General features: G+C 40.6%; 1 protein-coding gene across 11 annotated transcripts in view; it reads left to right on the top strand.

Moving 5' to 3' along the window:
• LOC136852588 (uncharacterized) overlaps positions 1-21,056 on the top strand; it is a 222,082-nt gene that overhangs the window by 177,465 nt on the left and 23,561 nt on the right. For 7 of the 11 annotated variants that reach the window (XM_067127440.1, XM_067127433.1, XM_067127430.1 and 4 more), the window contains one exon: positions 527-1,465. In XM_067127440.1, the coding sequence (XP_066983541.1) occupies positions 527-1,465 (939 nt within the window). Of the gene's footprint in view, positions 1-526; positions 1,466-17,767; positions 19,162-21,056 lie in introns of those variants that run through there. The other 4 variants (XM_067127436.1, XM_067127434.1, XM_067127432.1 and 1 more) reach the window with 1 other exon arrangement.

Raw genomic sequence — 21,056 nt, 5'->3', positions numbered from 1 at the left:
TATGTAATTACGTGGTAAGTTACTTAAATGAAAATGTTATTTTCATAATAAAATTAAGTTCCAGATATACTTACCAAGTAATTACAGAATCGGAGCCTGCCTTCCCTCCCCTCTCATGGACATAAGGGCACAAACAGAATGAGGTTTGATGTTAAGTCATTTCCAGTGCTCCTGTTAGTGGGCGGGCTTGCCACCTACACTAAACTATTGAAGTGCTACTGCAATTTTTTAAATACAGTAATGGCTGCCACGCAAGTTAGAAATTATAGGTATGTACTGTAATTACTTGGTGAGTATATATGAAAATTAATTTTATTATGAAAATATAATTTTTACAATATGAATGGATATTTTTTCCCCCTGAAAATTTATAATTTATAAAAATGTAAATTCTGAATAGAAAAACTTATTCACTAGCCTGTAGTTGTTAGTTTTTATGAATTTCACATAGCAGCTTATTTTTACTGGATGCAAAATACCTTTTGTTTCAAACATTTTAAAGTTGAATATTCTTTTTGATTTACAGATGGATCAGACCAGCAAAACGTTGCGTATGCTTATAGAGCTGTATTACCAAAAACAGGGCCAACTGTTCTTCGAAGAGTACCGAATCCTAATTTTCAGGGAATATCTCCCCATACTTTTATACATGCAAAAAATGTTGGAACTTCTCTTTCGCAAGACTCTGGTTCTTTACCAACCACAGCTACTTCAGCATCTACAAAATTACCTTCTAGTACAGCACCAACTACTGGGCTATCCGCTTCTGTTACTTCTACCAGCACTGTAACTGTATCAGATGCTCCATCTAGTGGTTTAAATTTGCAAATTCCTACATCAGTAACAGCAAAGAATTCTACCACCGGTACCAGTGCAGTTGTAACTGCTCCAGTTTATGTTAAAAGTCCAATTTTTGGATCAAATTTAAGTACTGAAAAAATGCCAGTCATTACTGTTCCTACTAGTGTCTTGAACCATATTCAGAAAAATGCATCTCTTTTATCTTTGGCAGTGACAAACAGTTCCTCAGTGGCAGCCTCTGGGCAAAGTTTGAAAAGTACCCCAAAAGATTCCCTTAGAGTGACTTCTTCAGTTAGCAAAACAGGAAAGTCCAGTGAAAACCTGTATAACCCAGATAAGGCTGCTGATATCTCAGATAGTGGGGATGATGATGGAAATAATGCAAAAAGTTATGGTGTTCCTACAGGTGTTTGTAAAGTTTTGAAATCTATGAAGATGTATCAGTACATTAACAAAAGTGAAGGAAAGAGTGCTGGCCACTTACCAGTGACAGGTTCACAAAACATCAGGTGGGTGGCTGTACCTAATGATCCCAATAGTCCCGAAGCGAAATCTGGACCACAGCTTCAACTTGGCACTCCACCAGTTTTGCCTATTGTAACTGCAGTTGGGAATGATCCAAATAAGAGGAGTTTACCTGACACCAGCAACACTTTGGGAACACGTGAGTGTTATTTACATTTGAGGTTTTGCTAAAATTTAATCTTGGAGATAGTATAATATAGCATGAATTACTGATAGTTTTTGCGAAACGAAATTCTCTTAAATCTTGATTTTTTTTTTATGTTATCTGCATGACAAAGAAAAATTAATGGCATAAAGTTGTTTATGTAATTTAGATGTGTGTAGAATTGTAGATGTAGTTTGTATATTTTTAACATCATAAGGTTTAGTCTTTGATAATATGTAGCTACTAACACATTATAATTATCAGAACATTTCTCTCTTATTGCCTTATTTTCCAGTCAGCTTTGGTCTTTAGGGAGAAATTTCATATTACCTCAAGAATGTAATGGGCAATAGAAAATACTACTGTATATACAAGTGACTTGCCAAAGGAAAGGTCAATTGGATTGAGATAAATAGTTATTTCATAACTTTTTTTAAATATGCTGGGGATTTTTTTGACAGCTAAAAATTGCATGTTGGAGAATTGGCTGACATTCCTTTTATTAAATAACTTTATCATAAAATACATCTGTAGTGCAGAATCTTCAGTGTAGTTACTGTATTGCCAAATTAAATGAGTGAATTTTTAAAAAGTAAATTTGTTGTGCTGAGGAACTGTATATAGATTACTTCTAAAAATAGGTCTTAAGTATGAGTGGTTTGTTAAATTGAAAGTTTAATTGTGAAAGGCTAAAGGCTATTAGGAAATTGTCATATATAATTAGAGAAAAATGTTAATTCTATACAGCATACAGTGCTCCCTCATTTACATGGGAATAGGTTCCAGAACCTACCTTCTGCAACACCCATTCTCCCACTAGTATTTCCATGTTGGGACTTTATACATCTAATTACTCAAAGTTTGTAGAAGAAGTAAGGGTGTAAATAGTTATAATATTGTGTATGTGACAACTATTATTAATATTTAACCTTCGAAATTATTGTTAACTATTTTAACGTCTTTCTAGTCCATAGAGACATTGTTAATTGCTGTGGTAAGAGACATGAGTTTTTCCACAAAGCAATAATTCTTATTTGTTCTTGGTAATCACCAGAAGAAAGCCAAAAGCTTAAGAAACTCTTTGTTATTGGTGGGGGCTTCCATTTTGATGTGAACCATTCTAAGTGCCTAATCTAAGCACCTTATTATTGGTATACACTGTAAAAAAAACCACAAGAACTTGAAGTAGGTGGTGTGAGAGTAGAAAAAATGAGGAAGAAAATGGATTCCTAATCCAGGTTTTATTTGAACATTAACTACAAGCTTTCCTTAGGTGTCAGGAGTTGCTATCTATATACTGTAATTATAGTCAGTATATACTTAAATCCAGGAGATGGTTATACTGCCAAGAATTTGGCCAGCCATGGCATTTTGTAGGTACAGGAAGTCCCCAGCTATCAGTGGGGATTCCATTCTGATGGCGTGACAGTACATGAAAATTGGCGATTTTTGGTTATCAGTGCCTCTGTTAGGTATGTATCAGCACCAATACACAATTATTGGCGCCGATAAGTGGAAATCAGTGCATAACGGAGCTGAAAATCGCAGATTTCGTTGCAAGACAAGTGCCGAAAAACCAGATCGTCCATAACTGAGCCCACCAATAACCAGGGACTGCCTGTACAAGGAACACAAAAAGGATTAGTACACACAAATTTTGGTGATGTTACAGTAATACCCTAAACTTGCATGATTTGAGTTGTGTGAATTCACAGACACACGAACTTTTAATCGGAACCTAATTGTCATACACAAGTTTTTCCACAGACAGGCGAACATTTGTGAATACTAAGAACCCATGCAAAAGTGCTTATGCCTAATTTTTTATGTAATTTATAAGTTTTCAAGCTTTTATGTGTAAATTAAATATGAGGGAATTTTTATAGTACATGTATACTTATGTTTATTACTTTTGTATGATAAATTAATAATTTGTCTAATAAGTAATTTTCAAATATTAATAAGATTAGATAATAATAAAGATGATAATAATAATAATATTAATAATAATAATGATAATAATAATAATAATAATAATAATAATAATAATAATAATAATAATAATAATATTATGACTGTAATTACAAAATTCATACTGTGTGTGTGATACGTATTTTAAACAAACAAATATCATTCCTGTATCTTTTGTGAACTCACTTGAGGGCAAAGCTGTCAAATATGTATAATTTATATGACAGGATGGGGAGTGTTGCTGATAGCAGGTCACTCTCTCTCTCTTGTCATGCACAAGTTTATTTTCATAACTTGTGTGACATATTATTGTTCCCTTCTTACCTGCGTCCTTCTAAGTTGGCGACGCATTCGTTCACAGCGTCTCTTCCCGTAGTCAGCAGCTCATGAGTTTATTACTAGGAGGGGATTTATATTAAATATAATTATATCTCTCAGAAAGGAGTAATGGAGATGAAATGGGTAGCTTCTTACTTTAATGATGAAAGTTAATTATATACACAAGTACAATTATGGTTACAGTTTTACTATCTTGAAAACCACTTTTGCTAATTGAAGTTCAGTTTCTGTCTGGTTAAATAGCCCGCGGTCAGAGTATGGTTAAGTAGCTGCGGACAGAGTCTGGTTAAGTCCCCCGCGGTCAGAGTCTGGTTGGGACCACGGAAGCTAGGGGAAAGTGCTGCATCTTCTCATATTGGTGACTAGCAACTCGAATAATTCTGCTCTGGAACCCCTGTATTCCCTTGCTATCTTCATCTCTTCCCTTGAAGTGACCTCATTGGAAGATTTTATCTGTAAGGCCTCCCCTCAAACAGCTTAAGTATACCTTAGTTTAACCAGACCACTGAGCTGATTAACAACTCGATTGGGAAGGACAGTTGTGGGAGTTATCAAAATCTCTCCATAGAGGATTTGATTGGAAATGACCTTGGGGGAGTTGTTACTAGCTCCTCCCTAGAATGTCTAATTGGAGAAATGGTGAACTACTTCACTTTGTCCAGCCCCTTTTCAAGGAAATTAATGTAAACACCTCCTATTGAAGGTGGGGTTATACATATGGCTGGAACGTTGACTCCTGACAAGTTGCTAGGTAATGCTTAGTAAGCTTAGTCGCGAGGGCAGAGGTTTCAGATTTTATGATCGGTTTTATGGCCGTGGGTGCGATAAACTCGCTCACTGTTTTGAGTTCGTATAAAGACGGTTTCCTGCGGTTAGCTTACTTGACATTTCTAGCCTCGAAATGCATGACAACCAAGGCTTAATTGCTCTCTCTCTCTCTCTCTCTCTCTCTCTCTCTCTCTCTCTCTCTCTCTCTCTCTCTCTCTCTCTCTCTCTCTCTCTCTCTCTCTCTCTCTCTCTCTCTCTCTCTCTCTCTTCTTTTTCTCTCTCACTCTCTCTCTTCCTCTTCTTTTTCTCTCACTCTTTGTACCTCTTGCAGGGGGCGTGACTGTAACCCTGATCTGACTTGTGCCAAGTGTTGATCTTGGTCGCCTGCACAGTGGGTGAAGTTTACTGGGAGGAAACAGTATCAGAGGAAGGATGCTAAGGCGTCATCGGAAGGTTTTATGCCCCGGTGACGTCATTGGTAGCTGACCCTTCGTCCTTGTTTCTCTCTCCTGGTAGGCTTCCCTGTCTGGCTCTCTCTCCTTTGTCCTCTTTGCTTGCTTCATCGAGTGGAGATTGGCGCTGGGGGTATCGCAGGTGGTCAAAACAACCTCTTCTTGGGTGCCTCTGCTCGCTCTGAGGGGGGAAACTTTTCCCTCGGAGGGAGTGGAGTCTCCCGCCACTAACCTTACTTTTGTTTCTTCAGGTTTGGTGGTTGAGCATCTCCAGGTAATGGATCTGAAAGCAGCTTGGCTCTCCTTGGGGCTCTGTGGCCCTCCATATCTGCAGGGCCTCCTGACTCACCTGACGAGGTCCCCATTGGTGACTCATACTGCTCCAATTACGACCACTACCACGGTGACGATGACAGCGTTTGCAAAGATGCTGGTGACTGTCCCTACTCACTTTCCAATTCAAGTGACTTTTGATCTGGCCTCCCGACACATGGTGCCCTGCCTCCGGGTTTTGCTGTGGCCCCGCCTACCCATGCTGTGCCACATGTGATGGTTCCTGCTGCCCCTGCTGCTCCTGTGATCTCTGCTGTCCAGGCTGCTGTTGCTGCTGCTCCTGCCCTGGCTGTCCCAGTCGCCCCCATTGGCGCTCCTGCTGTTGCTGATGCTCCTGCTGCCTGGGCCGCTCCTGCTGTTTCTCTTGCCCTGGCAGCTCCTGTGATGGCAGCTGCTGCTCCCTCATGGATGGGGGACCTGACTGCTATCCTGAAGAAGGTAATGAAGACAAGGTCGAAGAAGAGGTCTTGTAAGGTGTCGTTGGCGTCATGTTCATCGGCTTCGTCTTTGTCTTCGTCGCCTGCTGCCTCCTCCCCTTCTTCTTCTGAGGCTTGTCGACCAAAGAAGAAGAAGCTGCCTCTCCCCCCCCCCCCCCTTCAAGAAGTCCCGCCTTGGGACTTCTAAGGGGCTGCCCCCCTCCACAGGGGAAATAGTGGGTTCTCTCGTTGGTTCTCCCAAGTTTCTTCAGATTCTCGGAAGGAGACTGCTCCCGTTGATCATCCTGCACAAGATTCGGGAGCATCAGGTGCTTGGCTGAGCTGAGTCATGCTGAGTGCTTGAGATTCTACGGAGTCTCGGGCATCCCAGCCCAGTTCAGGCTCAGGTTGTGCCAAGACATGCAGGTGTCTTGGCACTTCCTGCTAGCACTGCTTCTAGTGCTCGGCCAGGTACCCTGCCCGGTGTCTCGGTCTTGAGGGTCCGAACACCTGGAGAGGCAGAGAGGAGTTCCCATGTCCAGCCTTCTTCCCGGGAGGTTTCGGCCTCGAAGAAGACTGGGGCACATCATGAGGACAGCGCATGTTCTCGCCAGCCAGCTCCCGAGCGCTCGACTCCACCTAGCCCCTGATCGTGTGTGCATGATTGGCTCAGGTGAACCTCTCCGCTCTCCTTGGGACAGCGCTTCATAGAGGCAGAAGCGCTCTTCCAGGCCCTTGCTCCCATCACCCACGGCCTGCCTTTCCTTCTAGTTCTGTTGGCAGGACAGGTGGGAGTGTCTGATCAAGAAGAAGAAGAAAAAGAAGAAGAAGGATCAGGTGCTCGGCTGAGCTGAGTCACACCAAGGAGACCCTAGAGGACTTTGTTGATAATGACCGAGACGGAATGCTACTTTGTCCTGTTAGAGTGCTGTGCCGCTATCTGAAGAGAACTCAACGTCTCCAGCCTGAGTGTCAGAGAACTCAACATCTCCGGCCTGAGTGTCAATGACTCTTCGTCAGCACTGGCACGTCCAAGAAAGAAGTGTCCTTCTGGATATTGTCCACAAGTCCTTGGACACTTTTTCCTCGGGACCTGTGGTGGCTCCTCAACAAGTTGTGTAGCTTATCCAGCTCCTTTATCAGGACAGGTTGCATCTCACCTAAGATGTTCGGGTGTTGAAGTGAGAATGACTGCGTGAGTGACTGGCCTCTCCTCCTCCTTCCCTCTCATCCTCCTTCTCTTCCTTCGGGCAGAGAGTGGATTCGAGTGAGACATACTGGAACTGGCGGCCAAAGCAGGTAAGTTTATACATCGATCACCCATTCTATTTTCTTTATCAGATTTGTAGAAGCAAACCCACTCCTTCCTCTTGCAAGGGGAGGAAGATTCTGACAGTAAGACAAACCCAATACTTGCATTTACCTTACTGTGTCCGACTCTTAGAGTCATCCATATCTATTTTTGTATGAGATTACGATTCCCATACTCATTCAAAAAGGCTCCGAGAAGTCTGATAATTGGTCACGCAGTTCCTATACTCCAATCAATATGTCAGAGGTACGGTTTTCTTCCTCACTCTATTGACCAGGAAGGGGATCCCAGGTGTGGCGAACTCCAGTCAGTTCAGAAAAAAGTTAAATATACCCTAGTTTAACCAGACCACCGAGCTGATTAACAGCTCTCCTATGGGTGACCCGAAGGATTAGACTTATTTTACGTGGCTAAGAACCAATTGGTTACTTAGTAATGGGACCCACAGCTTATTGTGGAACCCGAACCACATTATAGCAAGAAATGAATTTCTGTCACCAGAAATAAATTCCTCTAATTTTTCATTGGCTGGCCGGAGACTCTAACGCGGGCCCAACAGTGTACTAGCCGAGAACTATACCGACCCATCCAACGAGGAACTAGTCAGTTCAGAGACTCACTCAGAGTCCTGCCTCCAACGATTGAGTCTTCCTAGTGTAAAGGACCGATGGTTTGTATATCATGTAGGAATGAATCACAAATTTTGAAAGCAATATGTATTTTTCTTAACTATACCAAACCTGAGGTCATTTACATTACATTTCATGCCCACCTCGTGCCACACCTCAATCTGATTACCTGAGCCGAAAGGCAGATGGGAATGTTTACATCCGGGCAGGCGGGACTCCTGCCTACCGGACGGTAGTTACTGTCTAACCACCTTATTCGGAAGTTAATGACCATTTAATGACCATTTCCAGCTTCGCTGTAAGTAATTCCTAATGTAAAGGACCTTAGGTTTGTATAGTTAAGAAAAATACAAATACTTAAAAAATTTGTGATTTTACAAAGGCTCAAAGCCCAGTGCTGGTGTTGAGTATGGAGTTTCTGGCAATACAGGCAGTCCCTGGTTAACTGCAGGGGTTCCATTCCTGGCCAAGTGCTGCTAACTGAAAATTGGTGATATTAGTGCCGATAATAGTGATAATAGTGCCACCAGTTAGCAGGGACTGCCTTTAGTTTTAGTAGTAGAGGAGCACTTCCAAATGTTGCATTGCAGTTTGGAGTTGAGCTATATAGTATTTGCACCACTTTAACAGTTTTCCCAAGTTCTCATTTCACAAATTTTTATGATTCTAGAAGTGATTTGAAGTGATGTAAGTTTTCACACTTCAGGGTATTTTTCTTTGACTCAATTGGTGCAGGATGATGGGAACAAATTTAGAGGTTACTAAATAAAACTCTGACTTTCCTTAACCTAATTTATTACCTTAACCTACAGAACTGTAACTTGATGTAATTTATCACTCTTAATGCTACAACGACCATCAAAAAAGAACCTTCCTGAAATTCATCAACAAAAAGAACCTTAACCTTAACCTAATTCATCAACCTTAATCTGCAACAACCACCAAAAAGAACCTTACTTTTATTCATCAGTCTTAATCTACAATGACCTCCAAAAAGATTCTTAATCTTATTCATCAACCTTAATCTACAACAGCCACAAAAAAGAAAACCTAATTTATCAACCTTAATATAAAATGACCACCAAAAAGAACCTTAACCTAATTCATCAACCTTAATCTACAATGACCACCAAAAAGAACCTTGACTTAATTCATCAATCTTAATCTACAATCCTCCCACAACTATCAAAAGAACCCCAGCCTAATTCATCAATCCCAATACTGCAGTTTTCCCCAACTATGGTCTCTGAGACTACTACTTCAGAATGGGAGTTTGCATGCTCAACATCAGCCAGTATTAGTTCTTCGATATCCTTCTTCCTACTGGAGAGGTCAACACCTAGTTTTGTTCCTTTCCAACTGCTGTCGAACTTTCTTTGCTGCGTGTCAAGACCTGCACCTTTTAGGATTTACTGACATTTATAGAGGAACAGGGAGAAGGGTGGCCTGACGGCCTGACCAGGTGTTTTTGTTTCTACAATCTCTAATCCCCTGCCCTCTTGAGAAAAATCTCTGTTCTTATGTTTGTGCATCTTTGATTTCTTACTCTCTGGATCAGGTAAAAAAAAGGAGCCCTCAATTTACCATACCACTCAAGCAAACTGCAAGTAAAATCAGAAAAAAATTGAAAACTTAATTACATACTAACTGACATACAAAAATAACAAAAAAATCACAGTAGCAGAATGAAAAAATTCAATCACACAAACCCATTTTCCATACTACAGCAAACGCCCGTATTCGCGTTCTCATGATTTGCGAACTCACGCATTCGCGGGTTTCTCTGTAGAACATATCTAGCCATCATTCGTGGAAAATTCACCCATTCGCGGTATTTTTCACTGAGAAATATTCACTAATTACTGTATTTTCATATAATTTTCATGAATAAATGCACTTTTTGCAGTAAAACTATTAAAATACTCAGGTATATGAATTTTTACAGGGTTTTTCTGTGTTTAAACTATCAAAATGGGCAGTTCTAAGTGTTTTTAGAAGGGTTTTAAGTATTCGCGGATTTTAGCTATTGGCCGGGGGATGTGAGACACATCCGCTGCGAATACGGGGGTTTCACTGTACCACCACAACTCCTCACCATCTGTAAGTTTTGAAAATATTGCTGTGGTTATTCTTGCATCAGTACTGAGGAAGAGCGGCCCTCGTATGGTGGGTTCTTGCCCATGCACCATTCATGGAAATGGAAGAGCAGATCAGCTAAGATAGCCGCAGTTGATTTTATTCTAAAATGGTATGCTGTTCCATACTGTTATTTCTTTCCATATGCTTCAAAATTCATCCAGAGTTTGTTGCAAATATAAGGAATACATCTTAGAAATATGAAGTGATGCAAGGAAACTGGAGGTTTTATATATGTAACTTACCAGTAATTACTTAGCTAAGAGTTTCTAACTCAGCGGCAGCTTCAATTTTGAATTTCTCGGTAGTGATAGTTTTTTGTTTATGTAGGTGACTAACCCCGCCCACTTTCAGGGTGAAAGAGAGAAACAACTAAGCCAAGAACTTCATTTGTGTTCTTGCCGGCTTAACACAGTGTTAAGAAACAGCTTGATTTTGGTTTTTGGCTTGAAAGTCTTACCTTATGGTGATGTATTGTCGGCCTCGGTAGCCTTCGGATTTGTATTGCTTGTCTGAATTTATATAGTATTTTTCCCAGTTTTGACTATTGTTCGCTTAGGAGATCGACATTTTTTTCTTTTTTACTCTTAGCTAGTAATTATGTCAGATTCTAGCGCATCGATTATTAGGTATTGTAGCACAGTTTGCAATACTTGTTTGACCAGGGCATGTTACGATTCACACACCATTTGTTCGACATGCAGAGGACAAATTTGTTCAATTGACTTGACTTTTGAGGAATGTTGTGGATGGAACAAAAGAAAGTGGAAGATATTAACTTCTCACCTATCAAAATTAGAAAGGGATCGTAAGAGAAAAGCAGCTGCTAGAGCTGAGATTAAATTAGCTACTGTAGACGTGACTCAGGAATCTAGTGAGGTTAATATTCCTTCTCTCGCTTCTCCTGCTTAAGTAATTCCTCCTACTTCCAGCCCTCCTGCACCACCGATCTCCACTCCTGGTTCCCTCGTTCCCGACCCAGATCGCTACGCCAGTCTCGAATTAAAATTCGGTAAGAAGTTTGATGTTCTTGCTAACACAGTGGCACAGTTGGGTGATTCAATGCATGTCCTCGTGGACAAATTTAGTGCAAAGTGTTCTAGTGATGTGTTTGTGGAGGAGGTGGCTACCCATCCCACCGATGCTCGTAGGCAAAGGTCACTGCCATACTCCCCCAGCCCCGGGAGGAGGCATACTGGAGACCCAAGGGAGGTCGGTGGGGTCTGCCCACGGGTAGTCGCTCCCACAGTCGCACCTGTGTCATCCTGGGTGTCGACCAAAGGCAGCCTTTGGAAAGGTGTACCTAGTGTTCATAATCTCTTGTCCAGTTCGGGAGATTTTAGCCCTTCTCATGGGCACCAGTTGAGATTCTTGTACGAGTCTTGCCTGTTGAAAAGGCGAGCGCCTCCCAGGGACATGTCCCCTCTGTGTTACGGCAAGAGGTTCAGGGAACGATCCGGTAGTACGCAGCGGTCGTCCAGCAAATGGGACAGTCCTGAACGTTTCTCTCATTCAGTAGCTACCAGATCATCATCTGTGTCCAGCAAGAGGACTAGTTCTTCTGTTAATAGTGAACCCTCTCGTGATAGTTCACTCTCATCTTTCGCGCGCCCGTCTAGGATCGAGGACGCCTCTTTAGCAACCAAGCTCTCTTTAGCGGCTGAACACCCATTGACAGCCGAGTGCCCAGTAGAGACCGAGCGTTCACTAGTAGCTGAGCGCCCAGAAGATAAGAAGTGCCCAGCAGCGTGCCTGCATCTCTTGGCGCCAGAGAACCTTTTGGCGCCAACTTACTCTCCTTTGGTCGAACGCCAGGATTGTTTGGTGCCCGCTCCTGTTTTACGGACTCCTCATCGAAACACCAGTTTTCTTCACCTACTCATTCGATTACTGCTTCGTCTACTCCCAGATTGGACCCTTCTGTGACCCTGTTGCAGAAGCAGTTAGACAATATTTTGGGTATTCTTAAGAAGCATACTTCCTCTGCTTCAGTAGCTCCTGAAGATCCCTCATTGTCCCCGGTCTCATTGGAGGAGGAAGATTTAGGACAGGACTCCACCCCATCGGCTTATGCTGCCTTACTGAATTATTTACTGGATAATTTTTCAGATTTCTTTGCTCCAACAGCCCCTTCTCCTGCTTCCTCATTTATGATGAATGACTTACCTGGCGTTTCTTCAAGACTTCCCAAAGTGGTTCTATCTTCTTCATCTAAGAAGGCTATGAGAGAAGTGGATCTCTGGCTCTCAGAGAAAAGATGCCAGGGCAAGGCATGCTTTATTATTCCGCCTTCCGGCCTTCGGCCAGTAGATATAGATCATATGCGACTGGAGAGGGCCCTTCCCTGGGAGTGGCTGCCTCCTCCCCAGGGGGACTTCTCTGGCCTCATTGATTCGGCCCAGAGGTCGGCTTTTGCTTTGGCAAAGACCATGTTCTCTGTATTGGACAAGGAAGATCAGAGATTCGGATCTGCCTCAGGATATTGCTGCTGACTGGAGGAGTGTTCTCTCGAAAGAACCATCTCAGATTGCTTTATCCGAGATGGTTCTTTCGAGATTTCCTCCCTGTATGCTATGGTGATTTTGAAGAAGAGGGAACTCTGGATTTCGTTTGTATCTAAGGGCATCACTCCATCACATAAATCACCTCTTCTCTTCTCGCCCTTGGATAATACACACCTTTTCCTGCAAACAACGGTAAAAGAAGTGGCTTCTCACCTTCATAACAAGTCTACACAAAACCTTCTCTCGCAATCTACAAGGTGTCCGAGAGAGTGGAATGCCCCTCCTTTCAAGTCGTCTTCTCCTCTTCAGCCCCACCCCTTTTGAGGAGGCAGACAGAGAGCACAATCAAGACCGTGGGCTTCTATACGTTTTGCCTGCGTCCGGGCAAGAGACCCTCCACCAGACCTACAACCTACAAGTGAATCTTCAGTCCTTCATGCACCCATGGGAGCCAGACTCCAACTCTTTTGAGGAAGTTGGAGAATGAGAGGAGCAGACCAGTGAGTGATAGAAGTATTAAGGGAAGGGTATTCTATCCCCTTCAAAGAGAAACCTCCCTTATCCAGCTCTCCCGTCAAATTGATGGCATACGACGTAGGATCAACAAAGTATTTAGCCCTTTCGGAATGAGTGTCGTGAGTCCAGGGGTTTTTAAAACAGGCTTTTTGTAGTATCAAAAGCCACGGGAGGATGGAGACCGGTACTTGATGTGAGCGCTCTGAACGTGTACATAGAGAAAACGAAGTTTCATATGGAAACAGTTCATTCTGTCTTATCATCCATTCATGGAGGGGATTGGATGATTTTGCTAGATATGAAAAATGCTTACTTCCACATTCCCATCCAACAAGACTCAAGGAAGTACCTGAGATTCATTCAGGGAAATCAGGTTTTCCAGTTTTGAGTGGTCTGTTTCAGCCTATCAACAGCACCACAGGTGTTCACCAGGGTTCTCGCCCCATTGGCCAATTGGCTTCACTTCCTGGGAGTGAACATTTCCCTATATTTGGACGATTGGTTAATATGCTCGCCCACGAGAGAGAGATGCATGGAGGGCCTTCAAAGGACATTGCTCTTGACTCAGGATCTAGTTTGCTGTTGAACCTTCAAAAATCCCAACTGACTCCTTCTCAACAGATTCTTATTCTCCCCCCAAAAGGATAGAAGCCCGCCTCAAGAAAGTCAACCTTTTCCTGTCCCTGCGCAAGTGTTCAGCCACTCAATGGATGAGTCTCCTGGGCACTCTATCATCGATCGAACAGTTTGTGAGGTTGGGAAGGCTGCATATGAGACCTCTACAATTCTTTTTAAGAGTCATTTGGGATCGCAGGATAAATCGGGACCTATGCATTTTCCCAGTAATGCAAGAGATAAAGGAGGACCTGCGCTGGTGGAACAACGCAAGCAAACTTTCAGAGGGAAAGTCTCTTTCAGTAGTGAACCCCGACCTAGACTACTTCTCTGATGCGTTGGACATAGATTGGGGAGCTCTCCTGGAGCGAAAAGAAGTTTCGGCAGTTTGGTCCCAACAAGAGAAGGCTCTGCATATAAACATCAAAGAACTGAAAGACATCCATTTGGGACTGCAACATTTTGCATGGGAAGTACGCGACAAAGTAATTATGGTGCATGCAGACAACACAACAGCCTTAGCTTATGTAAGACTCCAAGGGGGGACTCACTCATTCTCCCTTTGCGAGAATGCCAGGAGTCTCCTTCTTTGGGCAGAGCAGAACCGAACCTAGCCGTTGACTCGGTTCATTCAAGGGAAGTGCAACTTATTGGCAGACGAACTCGGTCATCGCAAACAAATTCTCCCGACAAAGTGGACCCTGGACCGTCAAGTATGCTCCGACCTGTGGAAGTTGTGAGGAGAACCGATGGTGGATTTGTTTGCGACACCAAAAAACCACCGTCTTCCCCTGTTCCGCTCACTGTTTCTGGACCCACGAGCCGGGGCGACAAATGTGATGGTGCAGAATTGGTCAGGACTGGATGTGTATGCCTTCCCTCCGTTTGGGATAGTGAGGGAGGTCCTGAAGAAGCTCCAATCGCATCAAAGCACCAGGATGACTTTGATAGCTCCCTTCTGGCTGAGGAAAGAGTGGTTCCCGGAGCTTCTCGAACTACTAGTGGACTTCCCACGCCTTCCTCCAACAATCCCGAGTCTACTCAGACAACCCCAGTACAGGAAATTTTATCAGGACACATCCACTCTGGCCCTGACAGGGTTTCGACTGTCCGCAAACTCTTGCGAGCGAAAGGCTTTTCAAGAGCTGCTGCAGAAGCTATTTCTAAATGTAGATGACATTCTATTAACAAAGTCTACCAGACAAAATTGGCAGTATGTAGACTTTGGTGTGAGAAGAATAACATCTCTTCTTCTAAAACCACCATAACTCAAGTGGCGGACTTTCTTCTTTACTTGAGATCTACCAGGGGCCTTTCTTCATCTACGATAAAAGGATATAGAGTCATGCTTAGCTCAATATTTAGACACAGAGGTTTAGACATTTCTTCCAACCAGGATATCTCAGACCTTATTAAGTCTTTCGACACGTCCAAGGTTGACAAGGAGAAGGTATGCCCTTGGTCGTTAGATGTAGTCCTCAAGTGGCTGTCTGACTCAAGATTCGAACCCACAAGTTCATCATCGTTGAAGGATCTGACTAAGAAGATTATTTTCCTGGTTGTGCTAGTATCTACCTGTGCAGCTCTCTCGCCAGGTAAGAAACAAGCATTTTTTCAATGCTAAACCTATTTATTCTGTTCTCATTTCATCCATTTTTAATGTTAGAATTTAAGATGTCCATGAATCCCACCTCCTTCAATGTGGACTCAGCTAAGTAATTACTGGGTAAGTTACATATATAAAAATGAAATTTTTATAATAAAATAAAGTTACTTACCCAGTAATTACAGATGGAGCCTGCCCTCCTCCCCTCACATGGACCTTAGAGCATAAACAAAAGTGAAGCTCTTGGCTTAGTTGTTTCTCTCTTTCACCCCGAAAGTGGGTGGGTTAGTCACCTACATAAACAAAAAACTATCGCTACTGTGAATTTCAAAATTGAAGCTGCCGTCAAGTTAGAAACACTTAACTAAGTAATTACTGTATGGGTAAGTACATATAAAACTTTATTTTATTATAAAAATATTTTAATGTACCAACTATGTGTTGTATATATTCAATTAACCATAGTCACAGTAAACAAACCTTTCTGTGATGATTGCTTATTCCAGCTGATTGTTAAGCATTTGCTTACCTTACCCCAGTATCTTAGAACTGAGAGCATCTATGTCGTTGGCAATAGGGATGCTGATGGAATTCCTGCTTTTGGTGGTGAATGTTAAGGAAAAATCCTAATGTAAAAGTCTTCTAAGATTTTTTTTTTAATTATTACAGAATCTGATTGTTTGGCACAGATTTAATTTTTTATTTTGTTTCCATTTTATCGTTGTGGGTAATTATGATTCAGCTGAAGTGATCATAGCAGTTGAAATACCAGACAATTTACAGCCAATCCATTAGTCTCATTTTTTACCTGCTTTATCCTTAAGGGTTAGGTGTGAAATGAGTTCCTTTCACTCGTTGTGTGTCGTGGACTTTCCGCCATTTTGGTCAGTTGCTTCACGTATGCCCTTTTCTGTGATTTCCTGTGCACTTCTACAAGTCTGTCTGCTACTTCCATACTGACAGTTCCTTATATTCCTCATCCCTTCTTGTGACATGTGGATCCATCTCAATCTTTGAGATGTCATTAATATCCAACCACTAGATACTGCAATTCTGTGCCACTTCCTAATGAGCAATATGATTTTCCTACTGCACTCTTGATTATGCGTTTCAGCATTCTATGGTCAACCCTTTTCAAAACCACCTCAATTTTCTTTGTCACTGCTTATGTTCCTGCTTTATGAAGTAGTCTGGCTTTGAGCAAGTCTTGCTCTGCCCACTAATGGGATACTTTGATTTACCAAGAGTATGGCTTTTGCTACCTTTTTACCTGTTTCACAGTCTGGTGTGTTCCCATGTCACAGAAATATCATATCTTTTACTACAATATATCCATTTTTCCCACCCCGTTTTGCTCTTATATACCATTTAAGGATTGAAAATCTCTTACTCCATTTATATTTTGTAATGCTTGAACATTTCTTGTGACTTTGTGTCTCATGCAGCACATAGTTCACCCCCACTTTTTCACTGCATTCAACATGGCTGCTCTCAAGACTTTTCTGGACCTCTGTTCGTGTGCCCACGAGTATTGTCCTATTTACGTCTTATTTTCATTAATCTTTTTCATTCCACTCTTCTGCTGTTTTAATCATTTACACAGCCTTTTCCCTTTATTCTGCTGTTAACACTAGGTCACTTGCTTATAGCAACTCCCTAAGTTCACACTGCTCTCCTTTTTAACTTCCTCCATAGCCTGTCACCATCTTCATGCTGAATGTTGTGGTAAAGCACAGTAGCATCACTAGGGCAATTACCCCAGTACCCTCTGCCTTCATAATGAGGAGTCCATTGTATAAATGAAAACAGTGTCTAAAGTCAAAAATTAATTATGGCATTGCATGTGGTGCTACTCAGTGAGGGACTACTGTTGCAAGGTGTAATATCAGAGAAAAATAAATGTACAGTATATTTGCTAAGGAGTGTTGAAGGGATACAGGTGAAGCTTTAGTGTAGGTCTTTCAAGGTGTTGAGTTTTGGAAGGCTTTTATACATGGAGTAAACTGCAGGTTCCTGTGTAACTGTGGTCTTTTTTCTTTTTTCTTTTACTGAGGATATATCTTTAACATGGACATCTTGCTTTAAATGATAATACTGTAATTGTGTAGTACTAAATTTTTCATTTGATTTTGATGTGTTCTACAGTCCAGTTTGTGAAAACATACAGTGTGCATGGTTCATTGATGAAATAGGTGCTTGCAAATATATTCTTGAATGGGTAGGCAAGGTTATACAGTACGTTAGTTGAGTAAGCAGATTTTTGCAGTTTTTGGGCCCAACTTTACTAGAGGGATATGTAGTAATTACTTTATGAATTTTTTTTATAGAGGAGGTTGTGTTATTCATAATTAAGGAAAGTAATGTTTATTAGTTTTTCTTTTGGCTCTGAAACTGGTTATATTTCTTTGAACTCTGAGAATTTTCTAGACATGTTGAATTATGGATAAAACAAAGTTGAATAGATTTTTTGTTTTGTTTTGTAGCTATTTTCTCAAGAATCTTATGTACTATAAGTTGTTTGATTATAGATTTTATGTTTTAGAAGCCTTGAATATATCAGATTTTATACTTGCAATTTCAAGACAAGGAAATTCATAAGTTAAAGTATGTGGTTTCTGCAAAGATGATGAAACTATGAATGATATTTTATTTTAAAATATATGTGGCATTATACTGTATTTCCTATTGCATTTCCTCAGACAAGTCCAGAGGAGTTATTGATAGATACATTAGATATTTGAAGAATCGTCATGAGCACCTGCTACGTAGGTATTATGTGCGACATTTCCAACTTGTCAGAAAAATCCAGTGGTTAAAACAGAAAGTAAAGAAAGTAGAGAGCCGATGTTTCACTCCTGAACAACTGCTGAAAGAATCAAGAAAGTATCTTTCAGATGAGCATGTTTTATTCTTTGAAAGCCAGATGTTCCTGAAAAATGAGAAAGGGAAAGGAAACAGGTACTCAAGAGAATTCATGAAATTAATGGTTGGTCTGTATAGAATAAACCCTTCTGGGTATAAATTTTTGAAAGGAATATTTTTTCTTCCTTCTATGAAAAAATTGGAAGTCCTTCAAGGGCATCGTATTTATGTTGAAGAACTGCCTCTTGATACTCTAGAACCTAGATCTGTAACTATAGAGGTTACAGAGCCAGTAGAAGTAAAGCCTAAATTGAGTAACCCAGAGCCATCTTTTGAAGAATTTATTTGCAACTTAGGACCTGACTTTCAAATAGAGGAACCTTCAAAGATTATAGACACCCAAGAGGTTTTTGATTGCAATTTAAAGCAAGATGTCCCTGATCCTTGTGCCATTTTTGGTTTGGACTTCAACAAAGAGAATTTAGAGGAAGAAAGTCTACTCAGACCAAAGTTTGACGATGATAACTTATTCTGTAGTAAACCAAAATTTGAAGAAGGAAGTTTGTTTGATGATGTTCAGATGTTTGAGAATAACATTATTGTACCCGATCTTTTAGAAAACTGCTCGTTGACACCAGCTGTTTCAGCACCAGGCAATGTCTTATATGTTTCTGGAAATCCAACATTGATTGAAGAAAACATTGATGCACCATGGCATGAGACTTGGCCATACTTATAATGATGTTTTCATGTGACTTACTCTTGGATTCATTGAGTATGACTTGAACATTCCATATATTATTTAAAACAATTTGAAAACTAAGCACCTAAGGTATGCCTTTTGTTTTGAAGTCGTTTTTTTTGTGTTAAGTTTGCAATTGAATCTTGAAAATTTATTTTAAACAATAAATGATTGTTATTAATATCTAGTCCTTGTATAGCGTACAATTTTTTGGTATTGTGCAAGTGCCCAATTTATTTTCCAGATCACTTCTTGAAATAAAAAAAATTCTCCATTTAAGAAGCTTTTTTTGTTTAAGACTGTTATGATATATTAGTTGTACAGTGTACTGGAAAACATTTTCTTGTATCTTCAGTTGTTTACTGTGTATATTTCAGTATTTCAGATAAGGAATATAATTTTTATTGTATAGTTTAATTAATTAATAGGGGTGTCATATTTTTGGAATATTTTTGAAATGAATTTTTGTTTAATAAACTTGAAATAGCATTTTTGGAATAAATGTCCTTTAGTATACAGGAAATGAATGGATATGTTAGGATAGCAAGCAAAATCATGATTGGAGAAATTATATTGTGCTCTTTGGCTTGTTTGTGTGAGAAGCTTTCTTTTCTGAAGTTTGCATTGCATGTTTAGTACAGTACACCGCTCTGATATGACTAAAGTATATGATGGCTTTTTTTCCTTGAGTACTCTTAGAATAGTTGCCATGTTATAGTGAATTATTTGTCATAAGGAGAAGTGCCTGTGCATTATTTTTCATGAATTTTTTTCCAACAGTGTTAAGCACGCATGCTACACTTGAAAGCTACTATCAGAGTTGGAAGATGTGATCTCTCTCTCTCTCTCTCTCTCTCTCTCTCTCTCTCTCTCTCTCTCTCTCTCTCTCTCTCTCTCTCTCTCTCTCTCTCTCTCTCTCCATGATGAACTTTTGAAGTTTGAAATATCTTGAACTTATGTTGTATGCTTATGTGCATGATATTTATATGGCATGTAATAAAATTTTAATTTAAAGCACGGAATATATGTTTGTGAAGGATGGGGCTATTGTAAAGTTATTCGGCATTTGCAAGTTGCTTAAAAATTCATTTGAAAATTCATTTGCCTACCCATGCGGAACTAAACAAAAAAATTACATTCCTAGGGTTTAACGTCCATAAATCCTGGAAAATTTCAAGCGTTGGCTCCCTGTAAACTTTGAACAACCAAGACTGGCATTTCAGTTGGCATGAAGGGCTTCTAAGTAAGCATGTAGTAAAATATTTTAATAATTTGTATTTCATGAAGCGGTACAGAATTTATTCAAAAGTTGCTGCTTTAATTTAATTTTAAAACTATTTCTGAGTTCATACTGTACTTTAATGGGTATATTTTTAGTTATTATGACTGAATCTTACCTACTGATAAAGTTAGCTTACATCTTTGTGCCATCAGGTGTGATCGGCATTTAAAAAAAATTAAAATTACGCTTGGCTAACCTGTTGGGACTGTCTCTGCAGTCACCTGTTTTCCTACCAGGTGGTGTCAGAATGTATACATTCCAGTCAGAATTCTTCATGCTGTATGCTTTTACAGACAGGTTGATCAACGTTGTTATATTTTGATGATTTCTGGCTAAATTTCTCATGTATGGTATTGTGCTTATTTTCTGTTTTTTTGCATTATGTCAGCTACAACAGGCAAAGATGAAAGCATTAAGCTATAAAGGAGGCGTTTGTGGAAACCGAATGTTTTGGTTTTGCAGAATGACCATGTAGCCAATGTTAGCCTAGCTGAGGCATGAGTGTGGTTTTCTTGTCAAGGTAACGAGTGATCTGATGAGATGATGGAATTTTGTGTAGTACAGGCAGTCCCTGGTTATCTGGGGGGGTTCCGTTCCTGACTGTCTGACGATAACTGAAAATCGGCGATAATAGCGCTGATCCCCGGTTATCGGCGTTTCACATTTCCGCGGTTCACTTTGTCGCAAATTTTTGTGGAGCACACCATTCCCTTGTCTGCGGGGGAAATTTCACTAATTTTGCTAGTTTTCTTTGGGCCATATCTCCAAAATTATCACCAATTCACCTTTTTCATAGAGCAACACTATTTATTCACTAATTACTGTAGTTTTTCATTAAAATATACATATGTTGAGAGAGAGAGAGAGAGAGAGAGAGAGAGAGAGAGAGAGAGAGAGAGAGAGAGAGAGAGAGAGAGAGAGAGAGAGAGAGAGAGAGAGAGAGAAACATGCTGGGGACGAGAACTAAAGGCAATTAAACTATGGCGGGGATGAGAATGTTGAGAGTTGTCTACATATGAAATTCATATTTTAAATATTTTTATGGTGAATAGAGATGAAACATCAACAGTGATAAAATATTGTCTTGTGTACTGTTGTGTGT

This window comes from Macrobrachium rosenbergii, chromosome 25 (assembly GCF_040412425.1).
Source record: "Macrobrachium rosenbergii isolate ZJJX-2024 chromosome 25, ASM4041242v1, whole genome shotgun sequence".
Classification (NCBI taxonomy): domain Eukaryota; kingdom Metazoa; phylum Arthropoda; class Malacostraca; order Decapoda; family Palaemonidae; genus Macrobrachium; species Macrobrachium rosenbergii.
Note: the sequence above shows the minus strand (reverse complement) of the source record. Positions and strands in the feature narration are given on the sequence as shown.